The sequence below is a fragment of the Jatropha curcas genome, chromosome 4, assembly GCF_041381405.1.
Source record: "Jatropha curcas cultivar XTBG-Jc1 chromosome 4, XTBG_Jcur_1.0, whole genome shotgun sequence".
NCBI classification, from domain to species: Eukaryota; Viridiplantae; Streptophyta; class Magnoliopsida; order Malpighiales; family Euphorbiaceae; genus Jatropha; species Jatropha curcas.
The window spans coordinates 5,590,668-5,611,886 of NC_143154.1; the positions used below are offsets into that span (position 1 = coordinate 5,590,668).

The 21,219-nt window shown below is 35.6% G+C and overlaps 4 protein-coding genes across 5 annotated transcripts; 3 read left to right on the forward strand and 1 right to left on the reverse strand.

The window, feature by feature from the left end:
- Window positions 1–1,866: 1,866 nt before the first annotated feature.
- On the forward strand, window positions 1,867–4,154 carry COAD (4-phosphopantetheine adenylyltransferase; the record flags this gene model as incomplete). Its single annotated transcript, XM_012224278.4, is given in 6 exon segments — window positions 1,867–1,994; window positions 2,094–2,165; window positions 2,520–2,579; window positions 3,078–3,172; window positions 3,609–3,678; window positions 3,797–4,154. Coding segments are annotated over 6 exon segments (525 nt in total). The 3' UTR covers window positions 3,905–4,154.
- Window positions 4,155–7,435: 3,281 nt separating this feature from the next.
- Window positions 7,436–19,751, reverse strand: LOC105640064 (Galactose mutarotase-like superfamily protein). 2 transcript variants are annotated; one of them, XM_089720188.1, is made up of 10 exons: window positions 19,561–19,751; window positions 19,215–19,337; window positions 19,007–19,120; window positions 18,865–18,916; window positions 18,455–18,592; window positions 18,188–18,286; window positions 17,874–17,971; window positions 17,344–17,451; window positions 17,165–17,246; window positions 7,436–7,613 (listed from the first exon to the last, which is right to left on the reverse strand). In XM_089720188.1, exons 1-10 carry the CDS (start codon window positions 19,620–19,622, stop codon window positions 7,581–7,583), a joined length of 909 nt encoding a protein of 302 aa, XP_089576314.1. In that variant the 5' UTR covers window positions 19,623–19,751; the 3' UTR covers window positions 7,436–7,580. The 2 variants fall into 2 exon arrangements, with proteins under 2 accessions (XP_089576314.1, XP_012079669.1); XM_012224279.4 differs by lacking the exon at window positions 7,436–7,613 and adding an exon at window positions 16,683–16,901 and having other exon boundaries at window positions 19,561–19,748.
- Window positions 12,703–14,394, forward strand: SYP112 (syntaxin of plants 112). Its single transcript, XM_037635300.2, is given in 3 exon segments — window positions 12,703–13,136; window positions 13,456–13,669; window positions 13,671–14,394. Coding segments are annotated over 2 exon segments (840 nt in total). The 5' UTR covers window positions 12,703–13,136; window positions 13,456–13,480; the 3' UTR covers window positions 14,322–14,394.
- Window positions 14,715–16,971, forward strand: LOC105640065 (Tetratricopeptide repeat (TPR)-like superfamily protein). The gene has a single exon (XM_012224280.4). It carries the CDS (start codon window positions 14,763–14,765, stop codon window positions 16,608–16,610), a length of 1,848 nt encoding a protein of 615 aa, XP_012079670.1. The 5' UTR covers window positions 14,715–14,762; the 3' UTR covers window positions 16,611–16,971.
- Window positions 19,752–21,219: the final 1,468 nt, after the last annotated feature.

Genomic DNA, 21,219 nt, shown 5'->3' on the forward strand with positions numbered 1-21,219 from the left:
AAATTCAGTTGAAAAATTTTTTTAAAAAAAATAATTATGTTCAAGTCTTTAAAAAAATAAATTTAATTGAAGTATTTTTTAGGTGTATTTTTTAATTTTTTATGTTCAAATAATTTTTTTTTAAACCGGTCTTCAAAATTTAAAATTATGCGATTTGCTGGAAAACCGATCGGAACAGTCGGTTTTGTCACCGGAACCGGACCTTTTCGGTTCGATTTCGGTTCCAATTTTTCTAGAACCGGAACCGACTGGAACCGGAACCGCCGGTTCCGTAACCGGACCTTTTCGGTTCGGTTCCGGAACCGTGGCCACCCCTATCTACAGCCAAATGTTTCACTCTATGTAAAGCCTGATGCCTTTTGATTCAATTCCTTAATCAAATCCACATTCCAATTTCACAACTTCTACATCTATTCAATTTATTTTCTAAGGTTGCATGCTCCTTTTTAATATCTCACCATCAAATTATACTTTTACATTTGTTATAAAATCTGTTTGATTTATCATCCTTGAAAGCCGGTAAAATCATTCATGGACATGTTTTAGCGAATAGGTTTGGCTTGTATGGGCATGTGCAATCAGCCTTGGTCACTTTTATGCCAAGTCCGGTGATTTGGGTTATCCGAGGAAGGTGTATGACAAAATGTCGGAAAAAAGTGTTGTAACGTGGAATCCCATGATTTCTGGATACGAGCAAAATGGATTTTGGCAAGGAGGCAATTGGGTTGTTTAAGACAATGACGAAAGCAGGTGTAAAGCCTAATAAAAAGTGGCCTCCATGTCAGCTGCCACCTCATAAAAAGTAGACCGTGTTTGCTGACTCATCATTCCGAAAATCTAAAGTGATCAATGACACCAATTGCAAAATTTTAAGTATAGACAATTAAAAAAGTTTTCCTGCGAGAGACCAAAATAAAAAGAAAAACATAGAATTGAGACACAACAGTTATTATTCTTCCCAGAATCAATGGCGACAAACTGGTAAGTAAAGCAATGGGAATAGAACCTCAAATAGCCAATGGTTTTCCAGGTTCAAGAGCATTGAAAGCAAAGAAACATTAACGATAGAGATCATTGTCCCCCTTGCAAAGCTCATGACTCAAACTTAGAATAACTAATAACCCAATTCTCCTAGACAGAATTCAATTAATAAAAAAAAAAATCTAATAATCCAGGCCTCCCATATATAGAATTTGTGAGTTAAAATCCTAGAATAATTTTTTTTTTCTAGGGATAAATAGCAAAGGAAGCACCGCACATATTGAGTCCTACTTGCCAATATAATAGCAAATGCTAATCATTGTAATTAAAAATTAGATAACAAACAAACAAAATCAAATGTACAATAAACAAACCACAAACCTCTCTAAAAATTCAGGCCCATTAATGTCTTTTAATTTTTTTGAAAAATAAAAATGTTTGATTTTATTAAAGTGAATAAAAAATTAAAAGCGTGAGAAATGGGAGAACACTAGAACAGCGGTGAGAGAGGAAAGCACTAGTTGCTGTTATCCAAAAATTTTAATTTTGACCAAATTTACTTAGCGGAAACTTGTATTTTTATGTTATATCCAAATACGTTGTTTCAAAAATTTTCCTTTTCCTCTAAATTTGTCTCTTTAATTTTGTCCTCTTCGATGGTCGTTGATCTCCTCAATCTCGGCTTTAAATTCAACTAATAGGTTCTGTTTCTGATCTCAAACAAATGCATTACCAAGCTAACCCACTCACTTCTTCCAAAAACAAACCACAATACGTCCAGGTTCGTTGTACCTAAAAGTCCCTCTCTCTCTCTCTCTATATATATATATAAATTGATCAGAATTAAACGAAAACTCAAAGACGCTTCTGTCTTTTTGGTGCTAGTGCTTAAAATGGCGTTATTAGACGAATCTATGGTTAATTGGACGATATCACCGCCTAATACATATGGTGCGGTGGTTCTCGGCGGCACCTTCGACCGATTACATGACGGCCATCGCCTTTTTCTAAAGGTATTTTTTTTTTTTTACACAAAATTCAATTTGTTTTTAGTTTTATTTATTGGAAGGAAAAAAAAAAAAAAAAGGTTTTGACTATGGCTTGAATAGTAGGCATCGGCAGAGCTGTCTAGGGATCGAATTGTTATTGGAGTTTGCGATGGTCCCATGTTAACTAAGAAGCAGGTTAGTTTATCAGTTCAATTTCTTTATATTACTCTCAATTTATTGAATAGTCTCACATTTTTTCCTCTTCTTCTGAGGCATAAAAGCTCCTAGTATTCAATATCTTGAATTGTTTTAATATTAGTTTGCCTGGAAATTTTAATGTATAGGTGTTCTTGCTATTACTTTATTTAATGAGCAATGTTGGTAATTGTATGTTGTTCTTGGTCTCTTGTCTTGTGAGCTCTTCTGGCAGCTATTGATTTATTGTTCTCTGCAACATTTGCCAAGCATACCCTTTAAATTAACGATTTAAATGTGCCTTATTTATCGCACAATAGAGTTTTTAATGATTAGAAATTTCTGCTTCTGCAGTTTGCTGACTTAATACAGCCCATTGAAGAAAGGATGCGAAATGTTGAAAATTACATCAAGGTAGATGTTCTATTATTTCTTTCAATTTGGAAAATGTCACTTTGTGCTTTGTTTGTTCTTTTCTATTTGTGGAACTGTGGCCAAGGTTTTATAAACTGGCAACAACAGTAATGTGTCAAGGGATGCACAGGCAGGTTAATGTATTCTGATTATCGTCTCCCATTTTCTCAAAATGTCGTTTGTTTCAGCCTGATGATCCTATGCCTTTGTGTCTCAAAGAATGTATGTTTTAGCAATGAAGAGAAGCTGATTGTCCTGTGGTTTTTTTTATTTTTTTCTTTCCTAATTGAATTGGAATTGGCTCTAGACCATGTCGCATTATTGCAAAATAAGTGAACAGTTGGCAGTCCGTGCAGTCTAAAATTAATGTATTGTGTAATGGTCAAGGTGGTTTCGTTTGGCATGGTAGTATCTCAAAATTTTTTTTTTTTTTTTTTTTTTTTTACAATTTCTATAACAGGTAAATGATCACCTGTTTTCTTTCAAATCTTTGTGCAGTCCATTAAACCAGAACTTGCTGTGCAAGTTGAACCTATCGTTGATCCCTATGGACCTTCAATCGTTGATGAAAATTTGGAGGCTATAGTTGTAAGGTGAGTCATTCTTGGATACATTTTTTATGTTTAAGTTTTCACTGTCATAATCTTCATCTTCTTACTTTATTTTTGTTTATTTGTTTTCTTATTATTGTTCCTTGATGAAATATCATCTTTCTAACTAAATATGGATGATGGATATGTTAATTTTACATCATATGGAGTTGCTGTTAAATATACATCAGGGTTGATGTATATAATGCATGGTTCTTTGCCTAAACTTTGTGATTATTATATTAAGCTGCTTGAGTTTTCTCAGCTATTTTTGTTATCACCTTTAGGTATGCAATTATTAAAATTTGTTGTCGTAAAGAAAAGAATGCAATAATTATGCATTATATCTTGCTCTTCTGGGCTAGCAATATTCACTCCTTACCTAAAAAATTTGGCAGAATCATTTTTGAAATTTGACGGACTGTTGGTTTTGAGGCAGCAAGGAGACAGTGCCAGGTGGGCTGTCAGTCAATAAGAAGAGGGCTGAGAAAGGACTCCCACTTCTAAAGGTTAGAGTTTTCAGTTCATTATATATAGTTTGCTTTTATATCAATTTGTAAAGATAGATATGTACATAGTTCTTTAAACATCCGAACATTAGAGCCTAAGGATATTGATCTTGTGCAGATTGAAGTCGTGGATCTACTTTCAGAAGGATCTAATGGTGATAAGCTCAGTTCCACCACATTAAGGAGGCTCGAGGCCGAGAAGGTGAAAAAACAAGAAGTAGCATGAAAAAGAAAACTGATCTCTTCTTAAGAAATATAGCATAGTTAAAGGACTTGTAAGGAAGCTCTAAGCTGAGGCATGATTTTATGAGGCGAGAGCTTAATCTGAGTCTTTATAGATGATGTGTTCGTAATAATATTGTCGTCTGATCTCTATAGCTTCCTTGTCTTTCTTTTTCTGAAATGCGAAGTAAATCAATGTTGCACACGTACTTGTAAAGTTCCCTCATAATATAACACATGGTTGGATATGAAAATTCACGCTTAAATTTTATTATTTTAATTTTATGTATTTTCTTTTTTTTATTTTTTATTTTGATCTATTAAAACACTTTAATTTATATAAATAAATTTTAATTTGCAAAATCTTTGGATTGAAAAAGTGAAAATTATTTTTTAAAAAATTATGTTAATTATATATTAAATCAAAAGCTCTAAAAGTTAATGTCATTAGTGTGGAAAAATGTGTAATATTAGTATAATTTGCAAGTTAAAGGTTTCCTTAAAAGATAAGATAAGACATTTCAGTGTACTGGTGTACACTATGAGAGAGCAAATGATTTTGAATCAAACCAAAGATGAAAATATAAAATCGGACTTCCCACGAATGTACACTATGAGAGAGCAAATGGTTTTGAATCAAACCAAAGATCAAAAATATAAAATCGGATTTCCCACGAACCAAACTGAGAATAGGTCCGAATCAAATCTATTTGAACTGCACAATTTCGTTCTAACTGTTTTAATTAGTTTTTATTAGCAGTATATCTGTACCTCTTCCCATATCTTTGACTTTGTATTATCTGTTTTTGATTGACTTTGTATTATTTGTTTTTGATTATGTTGAGATTGAGTTGTTATGATAGGATTAGTTTGTTACTGATTCCTATTGCTAAGGAATTCAGTTTATTCTCTTTGTATTTAAACACTTGTTTACTGGGAATAACATATACAATATTCATTCTTCACTTTTATATTTATTATGGTATCAGAGCTCTCATAACTCAAAAGAGTCTTTGATTCATATTTTTTTTTTCTTTTCACACAATTATTCCCATGGCAACCATTCTAAATTCTGATAACATTACTTCCAACCTCACCCATGAAATAATCCAGTTCAACCCTACTGCTCAATTGCCTATTAAGCTCAAAGGCAGTTCCAATTTCTCCACCTGGAAAACTCAATTAACTCTTCTTCTTGATGGCCATGACCTTGCTGGTCATCTTGATGACACCACACCGTCTCCTCCAAAAACAATCACTCAAGATAACACCTCTCAACCCAACCCAGCATACCGTTTATGGTTACGGCAGGATCGCCTCATTCATCAAGCAATGATGGCCTCTGTTGATCCAACCATTGCCTCCATTGTTGGTAATGCTTCCAACTCTGAGCATGGACAATTCTTCACAACACCTATGCCAACAAAAGTCATACACGCATTTATAGCTTGCGCGATCAACTCGGTCGCATACAAAAAGATGAAAAAAGTATCACCGAATATCTTCATAAAATTCGTGAAATTGCCGATGAACTTGCTGCTGCAGGTTCTCCAATGGCCGAACCTGAGCTTACTGTTAAAATTCTCAGTGGTCTAAACTCAAATTAGCGAGAAGTAGCAGCTGCAATTCGCAACAGGAGTGTTCCGATTGAGTACCCAGAACTTTGTGAAAAACTTCTAGACCATGAACTTTGTCTTCAAAGTGAAGTAAAACCAGTCTCCTCAATTATTCCCATAGTTGTAGCTAATCAAGCTACATACACTGCTCGCAATGGTCGATCCAATCGGCATTTTTCTAATAATACCCAGCAACCTTCCAACTTCCAGCCAAACCAGTGGCATCCAAACAGACCAAATCAACAATCAACTTGGCGTCCACCATCCTCTAACACTTCCTACAATGGAGTCACTTGTCAATTATGCAACAAATATGGTCACACTGCATCTGTGTGTCGCAGCAAATCATATAATCATCTTCAAGCCAGAGCTAATTTTGTTTCAGCCTCTCAAATGTCAGACAAACCATGGGTCCTCGACTCCGGTGCCACCCATCATATCACTGCTGATCCTCAGGACATGCCTGAATACACTGGTTTTGAAGAAGTAGCAATGGGTGATGGTAACAACATCCCAATTACACACACTGGTTCTATTCATTTATATGCATCTAACAAAGCTTTCCAGCTGTCTAATACCATTTGTGCTCCTCAAATTCAAACAAATTTAATTTCTGTTAATAAATTTTGTCAAGACAATTTAATCTCAGTTGAATTTTTTCCTTCTAATTTTGTTGTCAAGGATCTTGCAACCAGGAAGCCGTTGGTGCACGGTCGGAGTAATAATGGATTATAAGAGTGGCCAAAGACTCCCTCCTCCTGCTCTTTCCCTACAGCGCACATAGCAACCTCCACTAGTTCTCTTGAAACCTGGCATCGTAGACTCGGTCATCCTCATGATAGAGTTCTGCATCTTATTTTAAATAAATGTTCTATTTCTGTTTCAGTTCAAGACAAATTATCTTTTTGTAATTCCTGTCATTCTAATAAAGCTCATAGGCAACCATTTTCTCAACTTACATTGACAAGTTCAAAGCCTCTCCAAACTATTTTTAGTGATTTATGGGGTCCCTCTCCCACTTTGTCTGTTGACAAAAAATTATATTATTGCATCTTTGTTGATCAATATACAAAATATATTTGGCTTTACAAGTTAAAACAAAAAAATGAGGTGACATCAATTTTTAAAAAATTTCATCCTTTAGTTGAAAGACATTTCAATTTCAAAATTCTCTCTTTTTATACTGATGGTGGTGGTGAATTTCAGGCTCTTGATTCATACCTTAACCTACATGGAATAGAACATTTGAAATCCCCTCCATATACTCCACAACGGGTTGCCACTGCTGAACGCCGACACCGCCATATTATTGAAACTGCCTGAACATTACTCTATGAAGCATCTCTTCCATCCAACCTTTGGTCCTTTGCATGTCATCATGCCGTTTATCTAATCAACAGAATGCCCACTCACACTTTAGCCAATCATTCTCCCTATGAAATGTTATTTCAACGACAACCCGATTACTTGTCACTAAAAACCTTTGGATGTTTATGTTACCCATGGCTAAAACCTTATTCTCCTAATAAACTAGCTCCAAGATCTACACTGTAACATCCCTTTCCGGTCCACCCGTTAACCCGAATGAACCGAGCCGAGACGCTACAATCTGGTTGAACCTATGTCCTGTCATGCTGATATCATCCTGTATGCTAAATATGAATACAAAACACTCCCAATTAAACTCTAAACTTCTAACATCTCCAAACAATCATCATAACACAATAACACTTTATATATCTTTTCATAATTGTATAAATCCTCAATGGCATTTAATATCCAGCAGCAATTAATTGCAGTCATTATATATATATTAAGTCTTCATGACCTAATCATACCAACTATAGTAAAATATTTCATATTCAATCATTTCACAAGTATTATTCTTATCTCCAAATACTTACACCACAATAATTACATGCTTCAATTATATTTCCAATGACATAAGCTCTAACAAATGTAATAATTATACATGCCATAAATCTTAATACATGCCATAATTCTTAATTATATAACTCTCAATCTACTACTCCCAAATTAATCACTTCTGTTTGATAGTACTCTTCAAGTCTTCAAGTAATAACCACGATCTTCAACCTACGCGTGATAAAAATCGACGCGCTGAGTATAAACCTCAGTGGTGCTCATAATTCACATACTTAACAAAATGTGATGGCAACTTACTTAAAATACAAAGTTTATAAAAGCATTGATAATCATAGAATCAGTAAATTTCAACATAAATGTATCTTTATAGCAAAGAATAAACTTCTAATGCATAACATAAATAATTTAGTTCAAATTATCTCATAACGCCTTTACATGAACCTTTAATCACACATATCATGATACTATCATGATCTTACCTGCTGTTCATTATGTTGTATGAATTAAATAAATAAACATGTAAGAACACATAACAGTATATTTTTATTGTCTTACTTGCTGTTCATTATGTTGTATGACTTATGCACTTTTAGTCACATCATATAGGTTATGATTAATAACATCTCATAACTGTATGGCTCCTTAAAAATTAAATAAATAAACTTGTAAGCATATATATAGCATTATACTTTCACGATCTTACCTGATGTTCTTTATGCTGTATGAATTCTGCAACTTTTATTAAAACTCAGTGAATATCGCAACGAATAAAGAAACATACAAGCACATACATATGTAGAAATAAACATGTACTCACATATGGAATGTAAGCACACATATCATGATACTTTCATTATCGTACTTGCTGCTCATTATACTGTATGATTATGCAATTTGTAGTCAATATAACTGTATAGCTCCATAAGGTTATAGTGAAACCGAAGTGATAAGAAAAACTGTATGAAACTGTATGAATACTGTATGACTGGGCTGCTATGGCCATTATATAATTATATCCACTCAACGGCCTGTAGCCGGGGTACCAAACTGTATGGGGCGCAGATCTGCTGTCCTATGTCGCTACATAGTCTTATCTAAGTGGTTTCTACCTAACCTCAATGGAGAATATTAGTGGTATGTCAATATATAAAACAAAAGCATAGTAACTGCGTCATAATTTGCATGCTTGTGTCATGTTATTTTCACATGCTTGTATCATAATTTGAATGCTTGTGTCATGAAATTAACTGCTTCATAATTTCATAAACCATACTGCTTACCTGTATGCTGATAGCCTCGCCAAGCGGGCAACTTGTGTCATGTTAGTTTCACATCATTTGCATGCTTGCATTTTGTGTTTATACATGTGTTCATGTTGTCTTTTTGTTTTAAAATGATTGAAGGCATACAAGTTGAGCAAAGGAATGCAATTGCATAGAATTCATAACTTCATACACCGTATTGTTTACCTCATTTCACATCATTTGCATGCTTGCATGTTGTTTTGATACATGTTCTCATGTTGTCTTTTTGTTTTAAAATGATTGGAGGCATACAAGTTGAGCAAAAGAATACAATTGCATAGAAAATGATGTCTAAAAGAGTATCAGAACACAAGTCGCGAGCGCGCCATGCAAAGTCGCGAGCGCGAGAAGCACACAAGAGGGTCAGAGAGTTTACAGGCCAAATTCGCGAGCGCGCAATGAAATTCGCGAGCGCGAGAAGTGCAAAATGAGAGTCAGAGAGTTCACAGGCCAAATTCGTGAGCTCGACATGAAATTCGCGAGCGCGCGTCGTGTTTTCCAGCCTGCGCAGTCTGTACTATTTTGGTCATATCTCTCAATTTACAACTCCGATTTGGGTGATTCAAAAACCCATAGAAAGCTAACACATGGAGGAACAAATAACTCTTCTATGACACTTCCTAATTCCATCATTAAATAGGTTCAAAATCAAGGTCAATTTACTGATTACTTTTCCAGCAAAACCTGTTTCAGCATGAACTCAATATCTACTTCATTTATTCATTTCATTTCATGCTTTTCCACCATTTTCAGTCATCTTACTCAACGTTAAACAACATATTTTCTCATTATCAACACACCACACAAATTCTCATGCAAGGAAATTAATTAAACTAAAGAGATAGCACACCTTCACTCCAAAAAGCTTGGGCTTTTCTTTTTAGCTTCCTTTTTCTTCTACCTTGGAGCTCACCTCTCTTGGATAGAATAGAAGTTGAATGGAATGCTTAACTCCCATTAAAATCTTCACTACCATTAAAAGTGATGGAGAAAGGAAGGTGGAAGAGGAAAGTAGAGGAAGAAGATGAAGATAAGGATGAAGAAATGAAAATGAAATGGAACTCACGGGTAGGCTCTAGAATATCAATGATTTTTATGTGAAAATTACCAAATGGTACCTCAAGTGTCAAAATGGTACAACTTAATACCTAAGCTTTATATTTTAGTGCAAGTAAGTCCTAATCCTTATACTTTGATCTTTTTGTTTCCTTCAAGTAAGTCCACTTCTTTTTCTTATTTTAGTTACATTCCATTCTACCCCACTCTGGACTCTAATGGCTCGAACCGGGTTTTGGATCAGCCCGACTCGACTCTAAGCAACGACTCGATTCAATAGGAAAATGGGACGTTACATACACCATGTGTTTACTTAGGTTTTTCGCTGTCCCATTATTGTCATCAATGTTTTGATCCTCTCAATTCAAAAATTTATTTGTCTCGTGATGTCCAGTTTATTGTACATAGTTTCCCATACAAGTCCATGTTCTCTATTGGCTCCACTTCTAAATCTAATCAGTCTCTCAATTGGTTTGACTTAACCCAATCTCACTCTCCCACCTTACATCAGGAATCCTCTTCCGTTAATCTCGTTTCCACTCAACCTTTACCTTGTCCTATACCCGTGCTTCCTTCCTCTGTGACTTCCAACACCCAAAACTCTGAAATTGTGCCCACTTGTGACTCTGGGAACTCCGATTGTGCCACAATAGCTACTGTGACAACACCATCTCCACTGGTATCTCCACTCATACATACACCTGACCCATCTCCACCTATACCTTCACCCATACCTACTCGTGAACCATCCTCTCAACCTATCCCTGCTCCCATCTCTTTAAATTTACCTGCAGCAATACCACCACCTCCTCCCTCTCGTGTTGTTACACGTTCCCAAAATCAAATTTACAAACCCAAGAAAATCTTTGACTACATGGCACAAGTTTTACCTGCTCCCCCACCCATTACCTTTGCCCAAGCCAACAAAAACCCAGAATGGCGGACAACTATGCAAGTAGAGTATGATGCATTAATGAAAAATAAAACTTGGGAACTTGTTCCATATGATCCCTCTAAGAATATTGCTTGCAAATGGTTATATAGGATTAAACGAAAATCTGATGGTTCTGTTGACAGGTTTAAAGCACGGTTAGTTGCCAAAGGGTTCACGCAACGCCCAGGCATCGATTATCATTCGACGTTCAGTCTTGTGGTCAAGCCAACCACTGTCAGATTGGTGGTCTCTTGCAATTCAATATAACTGGCCTTTGCGTCAATTAGATGTCAATAATGCCTTTCTTCAAGGCAATCTTGATGAGGAAGTCTACATGACACAACCTCTGGGTTTTGAGAATTCTAAGTTTCCCTCTCACATTTGTTTGCTTCGCAAAGCTACTTATGGGCTAAAGCAGGCTCCTTGTGCGTGGTATACTGCTCTTAAAAATCATCTTATCTCCTTGGGTTTTGCCAAATCTGAATCGGATTGTTCTCTATTTATAAGCCGTACGGCTTCTGCTGTTATTTTTGTACTTGTATATGTCGATGATCTCATTGTTACAGGAAGTTCAGTTTCTGGCATTCAGAGTACAATTGATTCCGTTGCGAGTCATTTTTCTATTAAAGATCTGGGTAATTTGCAGTATTTCCTTGGTGTGGAAGTGTTGCGGCAGCAAGATTGTCTCTACTTGTCTCAAGCAACTTATATTGCTAACCTACTTCACATAACCAACATGCAGGAATCCAAACCAGCTGCTACTCCTATGAGCTCCTCTGCAGTTCTTTTAGTTTCTGATGGTTCCTTGCCTGTTGATGCCACTAAATATCGACAAGTTGTTAGTAAACTTCAATATCTTAGTTTTACCCGTCCCGATATTTGCTTTGCAGTGAACAAGCTTTCCCAGTTCATGCATGCTCCATCTACTATTCATTGGAAAGCTGTCAAACGGGTTCTAAGATATCTTAATGGTACTCTTCGCTATGGCCTTTGTCTGAAGAAAAGCAAATCTCTGTCACTTCACATGTATTCTGACGCAGATTGGGCCGGCGATATTAATGATCGTGTCTCAACCACTGGCTACATTCAATTCTTTGGCAATAATCCGATCAGTTGGTCTTCTTAAAAGCAAACAACAATTGCGTGGTCCTCCACGGAGGCTGAGTATCGTGCTGTTGCGAGTGTTGTATCTGAAACAACTTGGGTTTGCAATCTCCTGTTTGAAATGGGCATCACACTTTCTACGGCACCTGTTATTTATTGTGATAACATAGGAGTCACTTATTTATGTGAGAATCCTGTGTTTCACAGTCGTATGAAGCATTTAGCAGTGGATTTTCATTATGTTCGTGATCAAGTTCATCGGAAACTGCTTACTGTTTCACATGTCCATTCTGCAGATCAAGTAGCCAATACTTTGACTAAGCCCTTGTCATCCGCTGCGTTTTGTCGTCATCTGAACAAGTTAAACATTGGTCCTTTCTGTTTAACTTGAGGGGGGCATATTAGCAGTATATCTGTACCTCTTCCCATATCTTTGACTTTGTATTATTTGTTTTTGATTATGTTGAGATTGAGTTGTTATGATAGGATTAGTTTGTTACTGATTCCTATTGCTAAGGAATTCAGTTTATTCTCTTTATATTTAAACGCTTGTTTACTGGGAATAACATATACAATATTCATTCTTCATTTTTATATTTATTAGTTTTTACCTTATCGATTAAGCTCCAAGTCTAAACAATTAATTCCTGCACAACAGAGCTGACCTAAATAATAATTTAGTCCAGACCGAGTAAACGGAATAACAAAATTCCTCTTTGAGTGACAGATCGAATCGATCCGAAATGGACCGATTGAATTTTTGATTTGCTTCCGTGGGATGATTTGCACACCTCCAGTGTACGCTATGCTGTGTCAATTCTGGTTGTAACTTGAAGTCATCTCTTTATGGAAATGTAACAAATATGAAATCTTGACCAATACGAGCATTCACCGTCCATTCATTAATCCATTTCCTAGTTCCGAAAAATAAATTTCAAAAAGAAAAATCTCTATTGCCAGTTAGCAAAACGATGGCGTTTGCTTAGCGGCAAAATGCCACCTTGTTTTAATCAACCTTTCCAGTTCCACGTAAAAAAACGACACCGTGTCAATGCAGCACCTCACCGACCAATTTTGGCGGAATTGCAGCGGCTTCATAATGCAACGGCTATCATCTCTCTACAACTAAATTTTGAAATATTTCAGAACTCTTTATATGAATAAATATACGTTAACTGAATTATTTTAAAAACTGAACCATCGCCTTCTATTCCTCACTGTAGCTTTAAAACCCAAAACCAATTTCAAGTTCTCTGAAAATCAAAAAGCCACACATACCCACTCTCTCTTTTTCAACTTTCATATTCCGAAAGCAAAACCTCAAGCATCAGAAGAGTAAGTGAGAACAGAGTCATCAGTTTCTTCAAGGTTTTTAACAAAATACCACTTCTCTTTCTTTATGTTAATGTAACTTTTTAAAGGTTTCTTCACAATTTAAAACTCCTTTACTGGTTTCTTTTGGCTTCTGGTTTTCTTCCCTCCAAAAGCCAAATGTCAAAGATGATCATGTCATGGTTCTGCAGTATTCAACTATAGTGGTACTCAAGCATTTGTGAAAACTCAATAATCTCAAGAACCTTGAATCCCCTTAAAGGTTCTTCGAATTTCTTCAGGGTTTTATCTCTGTTCTTGACATCTCTCCTCCTTTTTGCAGTTGGGTTATTGCGATCTTGCAAAAGATGAACGATCTAATGACAAAGTCCTTCTTAAGTTACGTGGAATTGAAAAAAGAAGCCCAAAAAGACGATTTTCGATCCGAAATCAATATGGAATCAGGTTGCCCCAATTCTTCAGATGAACCAAACCTCTCTCTGTTCTTCCAAGAAGTTAGTGCAATCAAAATAGAAATGGAAGAGATCACTTATCTCTTTATTCGATCTTCAAAATCTTGATCAAGAAGCCAAATCCACTCACAGTAACATGATTCTTCGTGGCTTAAGAGACAGAATGGAGTCAGATATTCTTTCAGTTCTCAAAAAGGCAAAGGTTGTTAAATCGAGATTAGAATCTCTTGATAAATCCAAGGATTTGTATAAAGAAGGTAGTTCTGTTTATAGAACAAGAATGACAGTCACTAATGGCTTGAAGGTCAAACTGACAGAGATGTTAAATCAGTTTCAGTTTCTAAGAGAGAAGATTTTATCAGATTATAAAGATGATATTAGAAGAAAGTATTATGCAGAAACCGGAGAGGAAGCCAGCGAGGAAGTCATCGAAAATATGGTTTTTGGAGGTGAAATGTTTAAAGAAAGGCACGAGGCTGTTATGGAGTTGCAAAGAAGTTTGACAAAGTTGCATCAGGTTTTTCTTGATATGGCTGTTATTGTTGAAACACAAGGAGAGAAAATTGATGATATTGAAGAAAATGTGGTTAATGCAGGTAGTTTTATTAGTGGAGGGACTAACAGTCTGTACTATGCTAATCAGATGAGGCAGAAGACTAAGCCATGGGTTTATTGGGTTTGGGTTGTGATTTTGATTGTACTTTTGGTTTGTATTGTTTCAATGTTTGTTTCTTGAGAACTGAAACCCTTTTTTTTTTCTTTCTTTCTTTCTATTCTTCCATGGTAAATCGGATTTCATATTGTTATTTGGGTTTGTTAGCAGTGATTGATTTAGCCCAAAAGGCTGGCTTGAAAGCTACATAGAAAATTTAAGTTTGAACCCTGTTCATGAAGGGACTTATGACATATGAGAGGGCAATAGACAAAATAACAATTCTTGTTAAATTTATTTAAGAAATACAGAATTGACATGGAGAAAGAGAAAGAGAATGAGAATGGGGACCAGTAAAAAATTTATCAAATCTACATTTGGGTGGTGTATGACAGATCAAGAACCTTATCCCAAAATAAATAAATAAATAAATAATCTAAAGCCACAGAGGCAATAGCTTGACTATTCAAAGTCAAGATTGGAAACATTTCAACAACTCCCTCCCTAAATTAGGTAAGCAATTGGATGGCATCCCTTCCCACAACATACTCAAGCATGTCGCAGACCCTATCTCTGCTTGAAAGATGTTCAAACATGGAGGAATTAAAGCAAATTCATGCTCATATGTTCAAAACAGGCCTTGTACTAGAGACAATCACAGTAAGCAAGCTAGTAGCTTTTGTTAGCTCCTCAAATTCAGGGAACATATCCTATGCACGTACGGTTTTCGACAGAATCAGCAGACCCAACACTTTCATGTGGAATGCTATGATCCGAGGCTATGCTAACAGCAATAAATCGGAGCATGCTTTGATTCTGTATTATCAAATGCTCTGTCATTCCATTCCACACAATGTTTACACCTTTCCATTCCTGCTCAAAGCGTGTTCTCGTCTGTCAGCCTTGGAAGAGATCCAACAAATTCATGCTTACATCATAAAACTTGGATTTGGTTCAGATATTTATTCTACAAATTCCCTTCTTCATGCATACGCTGCATCTGGCTCCATAAAATCTGCGCAAGTCCTCTTTGATCGAATCTCACAACCAGATGTTGTCTCTTGGAACTCAATGATTCATGGGTATATGAAATGCAACGATACTGAAACAGCCTATGAACTTTTCCAAGACATGCCAACAAGAAATGCCATTTCATATACAGCAATGATTTCTGGTTATGTCCAGGCAGGACTTCACCAAGAGGCACTGAAAGTATTTCAAGAAATGCAAAGTGCAGGCATCAAACCTGATAGAGTAGAGCTAGCAAGTGTACTTTCAGCATGTGCACATCTTGGGGCATTGGATCAAGGAAGATGGATTCATGCATACATAAAAAAGAATGAAATCCAGATAGACCAGATTTTAGGTAGTGTTCTAATAGACATGTATGCAAAGTGCGGTGGTATGGAAGAAGCTCTAGGAGTTTTTAAGAAAATAGGGAACAAAAATGTCTATGTTTGGACTGCAATAATTTATGGTTTTGCAATTCATGGGCATGGACAAGATGCTCTTTACTGGTTTAAGCAAATGCTGAAGGCAGGAATTAAGCCAAACCTGATAACTTTTACCGCAATTTTAACTGCATGCAGTTATGCAGGACTAGTTGAAGACGGGAAATCACTATTTCAGAGCATGGAGAAAGTTTATAGTTTGAAACCAACAATAGAGCACTATGGATGCATGGTCGATCTATTAGGTCGAGCTGGATTGCTGAAGGAAGCAAAGGATCTGATTGAGAGAATGCCAGTAAAACCAAATCCTGTCATCTGGGGTGCACTTCTAAACGCCTGTCATATTCATGGAAATATAGAGCTAGGTAAACAGATAGGCAAAATCCTAATTGAAGAGGATCCAGATCATGGTGGCCGGTACATTCACTTAGCCAACATTCATGCTGCTGCAGGGGAATGGGATGTAGCAGCTGAGGCAAGAGCGCAAATGAAAGAACATGGAGTGTCCAAACTTCCAGGGTGCAGCACAATCAGTCTAGATGGTACTGTCCATGGATTTTTGGCTGGGGATGGGTCCCATCCTCAAATGGAAGAGATTTATCACATGTGGTACAAGATCGCTGAGCGACTAGGACAAGAAGGATATAAACCTGCAATACAAAATTTATTACATGACCTTGAGGATGAGGAGAAAGAAATTGCCATAAATCAGCACAGTGAGAAGCTAGCTATTGCATTTGGACTAATCCGGTCAAAACCAAGAGCAACAATCCGGATTGTTAAGAATCTTACAGTGTGTGAGGACTGCCATATGGTAATGAAACTTATTTCCAAGATTTATGTTCGAAAGATTGTCATGAGGGATAGAACTCGTTTCCACGTTTTTAGTGATGGGAAATGTACCTGTGGTGATTACTGGTGAATAGAGAGTATGGCACTATGATGATAGCAACCAAATTCTGCTGAGAGTAAATATATGTATAGAATTGTCATCTCAACATAAACTTGAAATGTCATTATAAAGAAAATTAAACCATCCTGTGAGTTATTGATAAAAGGCTCTGCAAAAGTGGAAGCAGAAACAAATAGAAAGTATAAAAAGGATGGTTTTATTCTAGTGACCAGGCAAATAGTACACAACAACGTTTCAGACAGCGCTAAGATGCTGGTTAGCTGTCCAGGACTGTTGAGGCTCTAGCTTGACATTCCCAATCTGTGTCAACCACACATAGAAACATAACCATCTTGTGTATATAAGAAAGCAAATTTATGATTATGTTCAATCAGAAAACCACATTTTTGCCAGCTAAGAAAAAAATTTTGCTCAAACTATTATGTATGATCACAGAATCACTTTGTATGCAGTTTAGTCATTAAACTATATCATTAGCTTGCCCACTGTGAGGACTCAAGAAGACAATCCGCGTTAACATGAAGCTTTGGAAGTAACTTAGAAGAAAGTGAATGTCTAAATACCTTGGCATTTTCAACACAAACAAAATCTTTATAACATGCTTCCATCTGCAAATGTGGATTCCAAAGTACAGCATCTGACCAGCTGCATCAGGTGAAAAAAGGATGGAGAGCCACAAATGTAAATAACAGATATTTTGGGAAAAGAAAATAAAACACGAAACAATGACCCAATCACTTACTTTTTACTCTTGATGGTTATCACATCACCCAAGCCATTATCAAGGTGGACCTCATCAGGGGCTTCAAGGTAAATGCAGTCTACAAATCCAGGGAAAGTGACAGCATCCCTGATTAATTTACATAACAGCTAATAAGTGCAGAGTACCTTTCAAAAATGATCGAGTTTTCAACTTTTGTTGCCTCAGCATGCATTTGAAGAACTTTGATCGTCTTTTCCATTTTCTAGTTTCAAATAAATTAGATGATATGTTGTGAACCTAAGAAAAAAATCCTTTGATGCAGAAAGTAGCGTTGATATAGATTGAGTAAAAAAGTTCATCCGTTTATGCTCACCAAAATAAATAAAAACAGTATGAATATTTTCAGGTTAACTGAAAATCACCATCAATGCTGGGAAGAGAGTCCTCAGCCAAGACCTAATAAATCAACTCTAATCCAAAATTTTTTCTATTCTTTTATTCCTGGCCCACAGTTTCGAAGGAGAAACCAAAATATTGGTGTGATTCTTCCATGTATGTATATTTCTAACCTTTCCTCCTTGCCCTCTATTGGATTGGTAGGATCTGGATCCTTATTGAGAGTTTTGCAACCTTTCAAACCTTTCACAGATGCATCAGTTACAGAAGCCTGCACCAAGACGTCTTATATCAACTTTCAATTTTTGAATATGTATCACTTATTTCTGAAGCCATCAAAATTTTCATGGAAAAAAATTATTGAATCCTGCATATGCTTTTGTAACCAATAGGAATTTATTTATCCATGTTTACGCATGAAAATCAAATCATACCTTGGTCAAAGCACCAGAAAAAGTGGTTTTCTAGCATGGATAATGAGACTTACACGGAAATATGCATGTAGAGCAGTAGTAAATGAAAATGGCTTGCTGTCTGTATTTGTAATCTTTAGTTCTGTAGAAATGCTCTTTGCATTGAGAATGACCTGAAAATATTTGAGAGAACTATAAACTAGACGAGCGATAGAAGCTTAAAATAATCCAATGAAATCAGAAATGCAAGCTTGTTAAAGACCGAAATAAAACAGATAATAAGGTCATTATAATTTATAGCTAAGCTGTGTAGTAATTCAATATATAAAATGACCAACTACCTTGTATAAAGCCTGGAAACCAAAGTCCCACATCGGGCGGCTGTAAGGGCCATCCTTGAGCATAAGAGTTACAACAGGATTGCCCTCCACATTTTCAGAATCAACAACAGACCAATCCATATTCCTTGCAAACCCATGCTGTTAAATGCATATTTGATCCAAAGTTTAGCAAAATGATAAAAAGAAAACTAACATATATTAAGATTTAGTGCGATAGCGAAGTATGTAATACTACAAAAATTGATCACAATTCAATCCAAACACAAAAATCCATCTTTATCGTGACTGAGTAGCAGCAATGAACTCATTGCGAGGCAGCCGTCATAACAAAGGAAGCACATTAATTGGACAAGAGAAAGAAATAGGGATGCCAAAAATCAGAAGTAGAACAATGAGAAAGGAATTTATACCTGCTGAATAACACCAGGTCCAAACTGTGGGAAACAATGTGGAATGCCTCCACTATCGCAATAGAGAAATAATCAGTGTAATACATAGGAAGATAATGAGTCCCCGAAATCTAAAAGACATGAATAAAAATAGTTGAAGAACCTGATTGGCTTTTTCTTGTTAAATACAGCATCTGGCCTAACAAAAAGCAGGTCCTTCCCATTGGGAACTTTCCAAGATGTGATGCAACCTCCAAACAAATATATCTCTGCCTCACTATTTGAAATCCAAATGAAAATGAGAAAAAAATTTTAATAACGAAAACAATGCCACTATTGTCAAGAAGTTAAGATGTATCATATATGCTTACCTACCATGAGGAGAAGTAAGCACAACCTTTGGTAAGTTACCTTCGCCTTCAGTGATTCTTACACCTACAGTCCCAGTTTCTCTGTTCACACTTGCAAATGCCATGCCTGAGTGACTATATCGCCTAAATTTCACAAAAATTAGCAAAAGAGATATGTTTTTAGATTTGCAAAACAACCCACTAACAGAAATAAATTGCAGAATCGACAAAATAAAAGATTAAGCTAATTGATTTAAAAAAAAAAAAAAAAAAAGCAAGGAAAGGCGACTCAATTTCCAAGAAATTGAAAATGGGTATCGAAGAGAAATGAGGAGGAGATTGGAAGAAAGAAATTCAGAAAACTCACAGGTTGACTCGCTGGAGAGGAAGAGTAGAGGGACAAGAGAATGGAATAGAAACAATCGCCATAGCGAGTAATGATGTGAAAAAGTCAGTGATGGAGCTGAATACAATGGTTGCCCTTTGAAGTAGCTAACGGGTTAAACTGAACACGCGCCATTTGCTCGTTTGTATGGTGTTTATAGAAGAGTAGTGAGCAGTCCATATAGCTCAATGCTCGCTTGGCTTGGCTTTCTGTTCTTCTATATTCGGATATTCTTTTCGCTCCCTATTTTGTGTGATATCCAAGGCCCTCGACCAATATTAGGCCCATCCCTGTAGTTCTTGTTTCCAACTCTAGGAAAAAGAAAAAGGCCTTGTGTACCATGTAGTTAAAGCTTGACCTATGATGTACTTGTATTTTTTTTTTTTTTTTCTGGGGTAAATAAAGGAGGAAAAACAAACTATATATTAAACATTTAGGCTCCATTTGTTTTCATAAAATAACTTACAGAAAAATATTTTTTCATAATTTTTTGGTTATTTCGGGGTTTAGGAAAATATGTCGATAGAAAATATTTTCCTAGTCAAAAGAAAATTAACTCATTTTTTAAGAAAAATAACTTTCCATTTTCGGGAGAGTAAAACATTTTTCGGCATTGATAAACCTTATAAATTCATATTTTTTTAATTTATTAATGATCGTAGTGACTACCACCAGTCACCATTTACCACCAACCATCACCACCACTGGCGGCTTTTATAATTTACATTTTTTTTCTTTTGCATTATTCTCATATTTAACAATAAAATTTGTAAATTATATAATTTCTGTTATTATTAATATTTTTATGGTCTTACGAGATAAAGACTTTAATATTTTCAATTAATTTTCAATATTACAACCAAACAATGAAAAATAAATCATTTAAAAAATATTTTTCAGGAAGTTATTTTACGAAACAGACGGAGCATTAATAAACTATCCCACTACCATTATGGATGAGCAATTGATAAAGACTAGGAGAACAATCTTCAAGAACATGCAAGCGTAGGGAGGTTGATTCAACATAGCTTGCTAGTTGATCTACATAATAATCGCCTTTACGATAAAAATGGGAAATCTTACACTTCAAATTCCTTATATTCTTATGATTAATGGAAATAATAATTGGCTTCAAACCATTAGTTATAAGAAAATCTCCATTAATCATCTTAACTACAATCATATTATCACATTTTGCTAATAGATTTATTTTTTTCGCTAATACATTCTACTAATAGATTACTAATGCCTCAAGTTTTAATAGTTTGATAATTTCAAATATCTATTAAAAAGCTGGCTTAACCTATAAAAATACACTGAACTTTATGTATTATTGTAGTATCACCCTAAAATTACTTTTATTCCTTTAGCATCCCAATTTTAAAATTTAGATATATTGGCACTTCAGATTAAAATGCAGCTAGGGTAAACAATATAATAATATAAAAGTGAAACCCACTAAACCAACTTTAGTTAACTTAACCAAGCTCCTAACAATAACTTAACCCAAGTTCCTAAAATTTATGAAGCACAACGTTTTAATCTTCAAAAACAAAATCATTAATTTTTTTTTTGCATCTCCATTGAGTACCAGTAAAGGCAAAACAACAAAAAAAATGATCCAACTGATAATTCCATTAA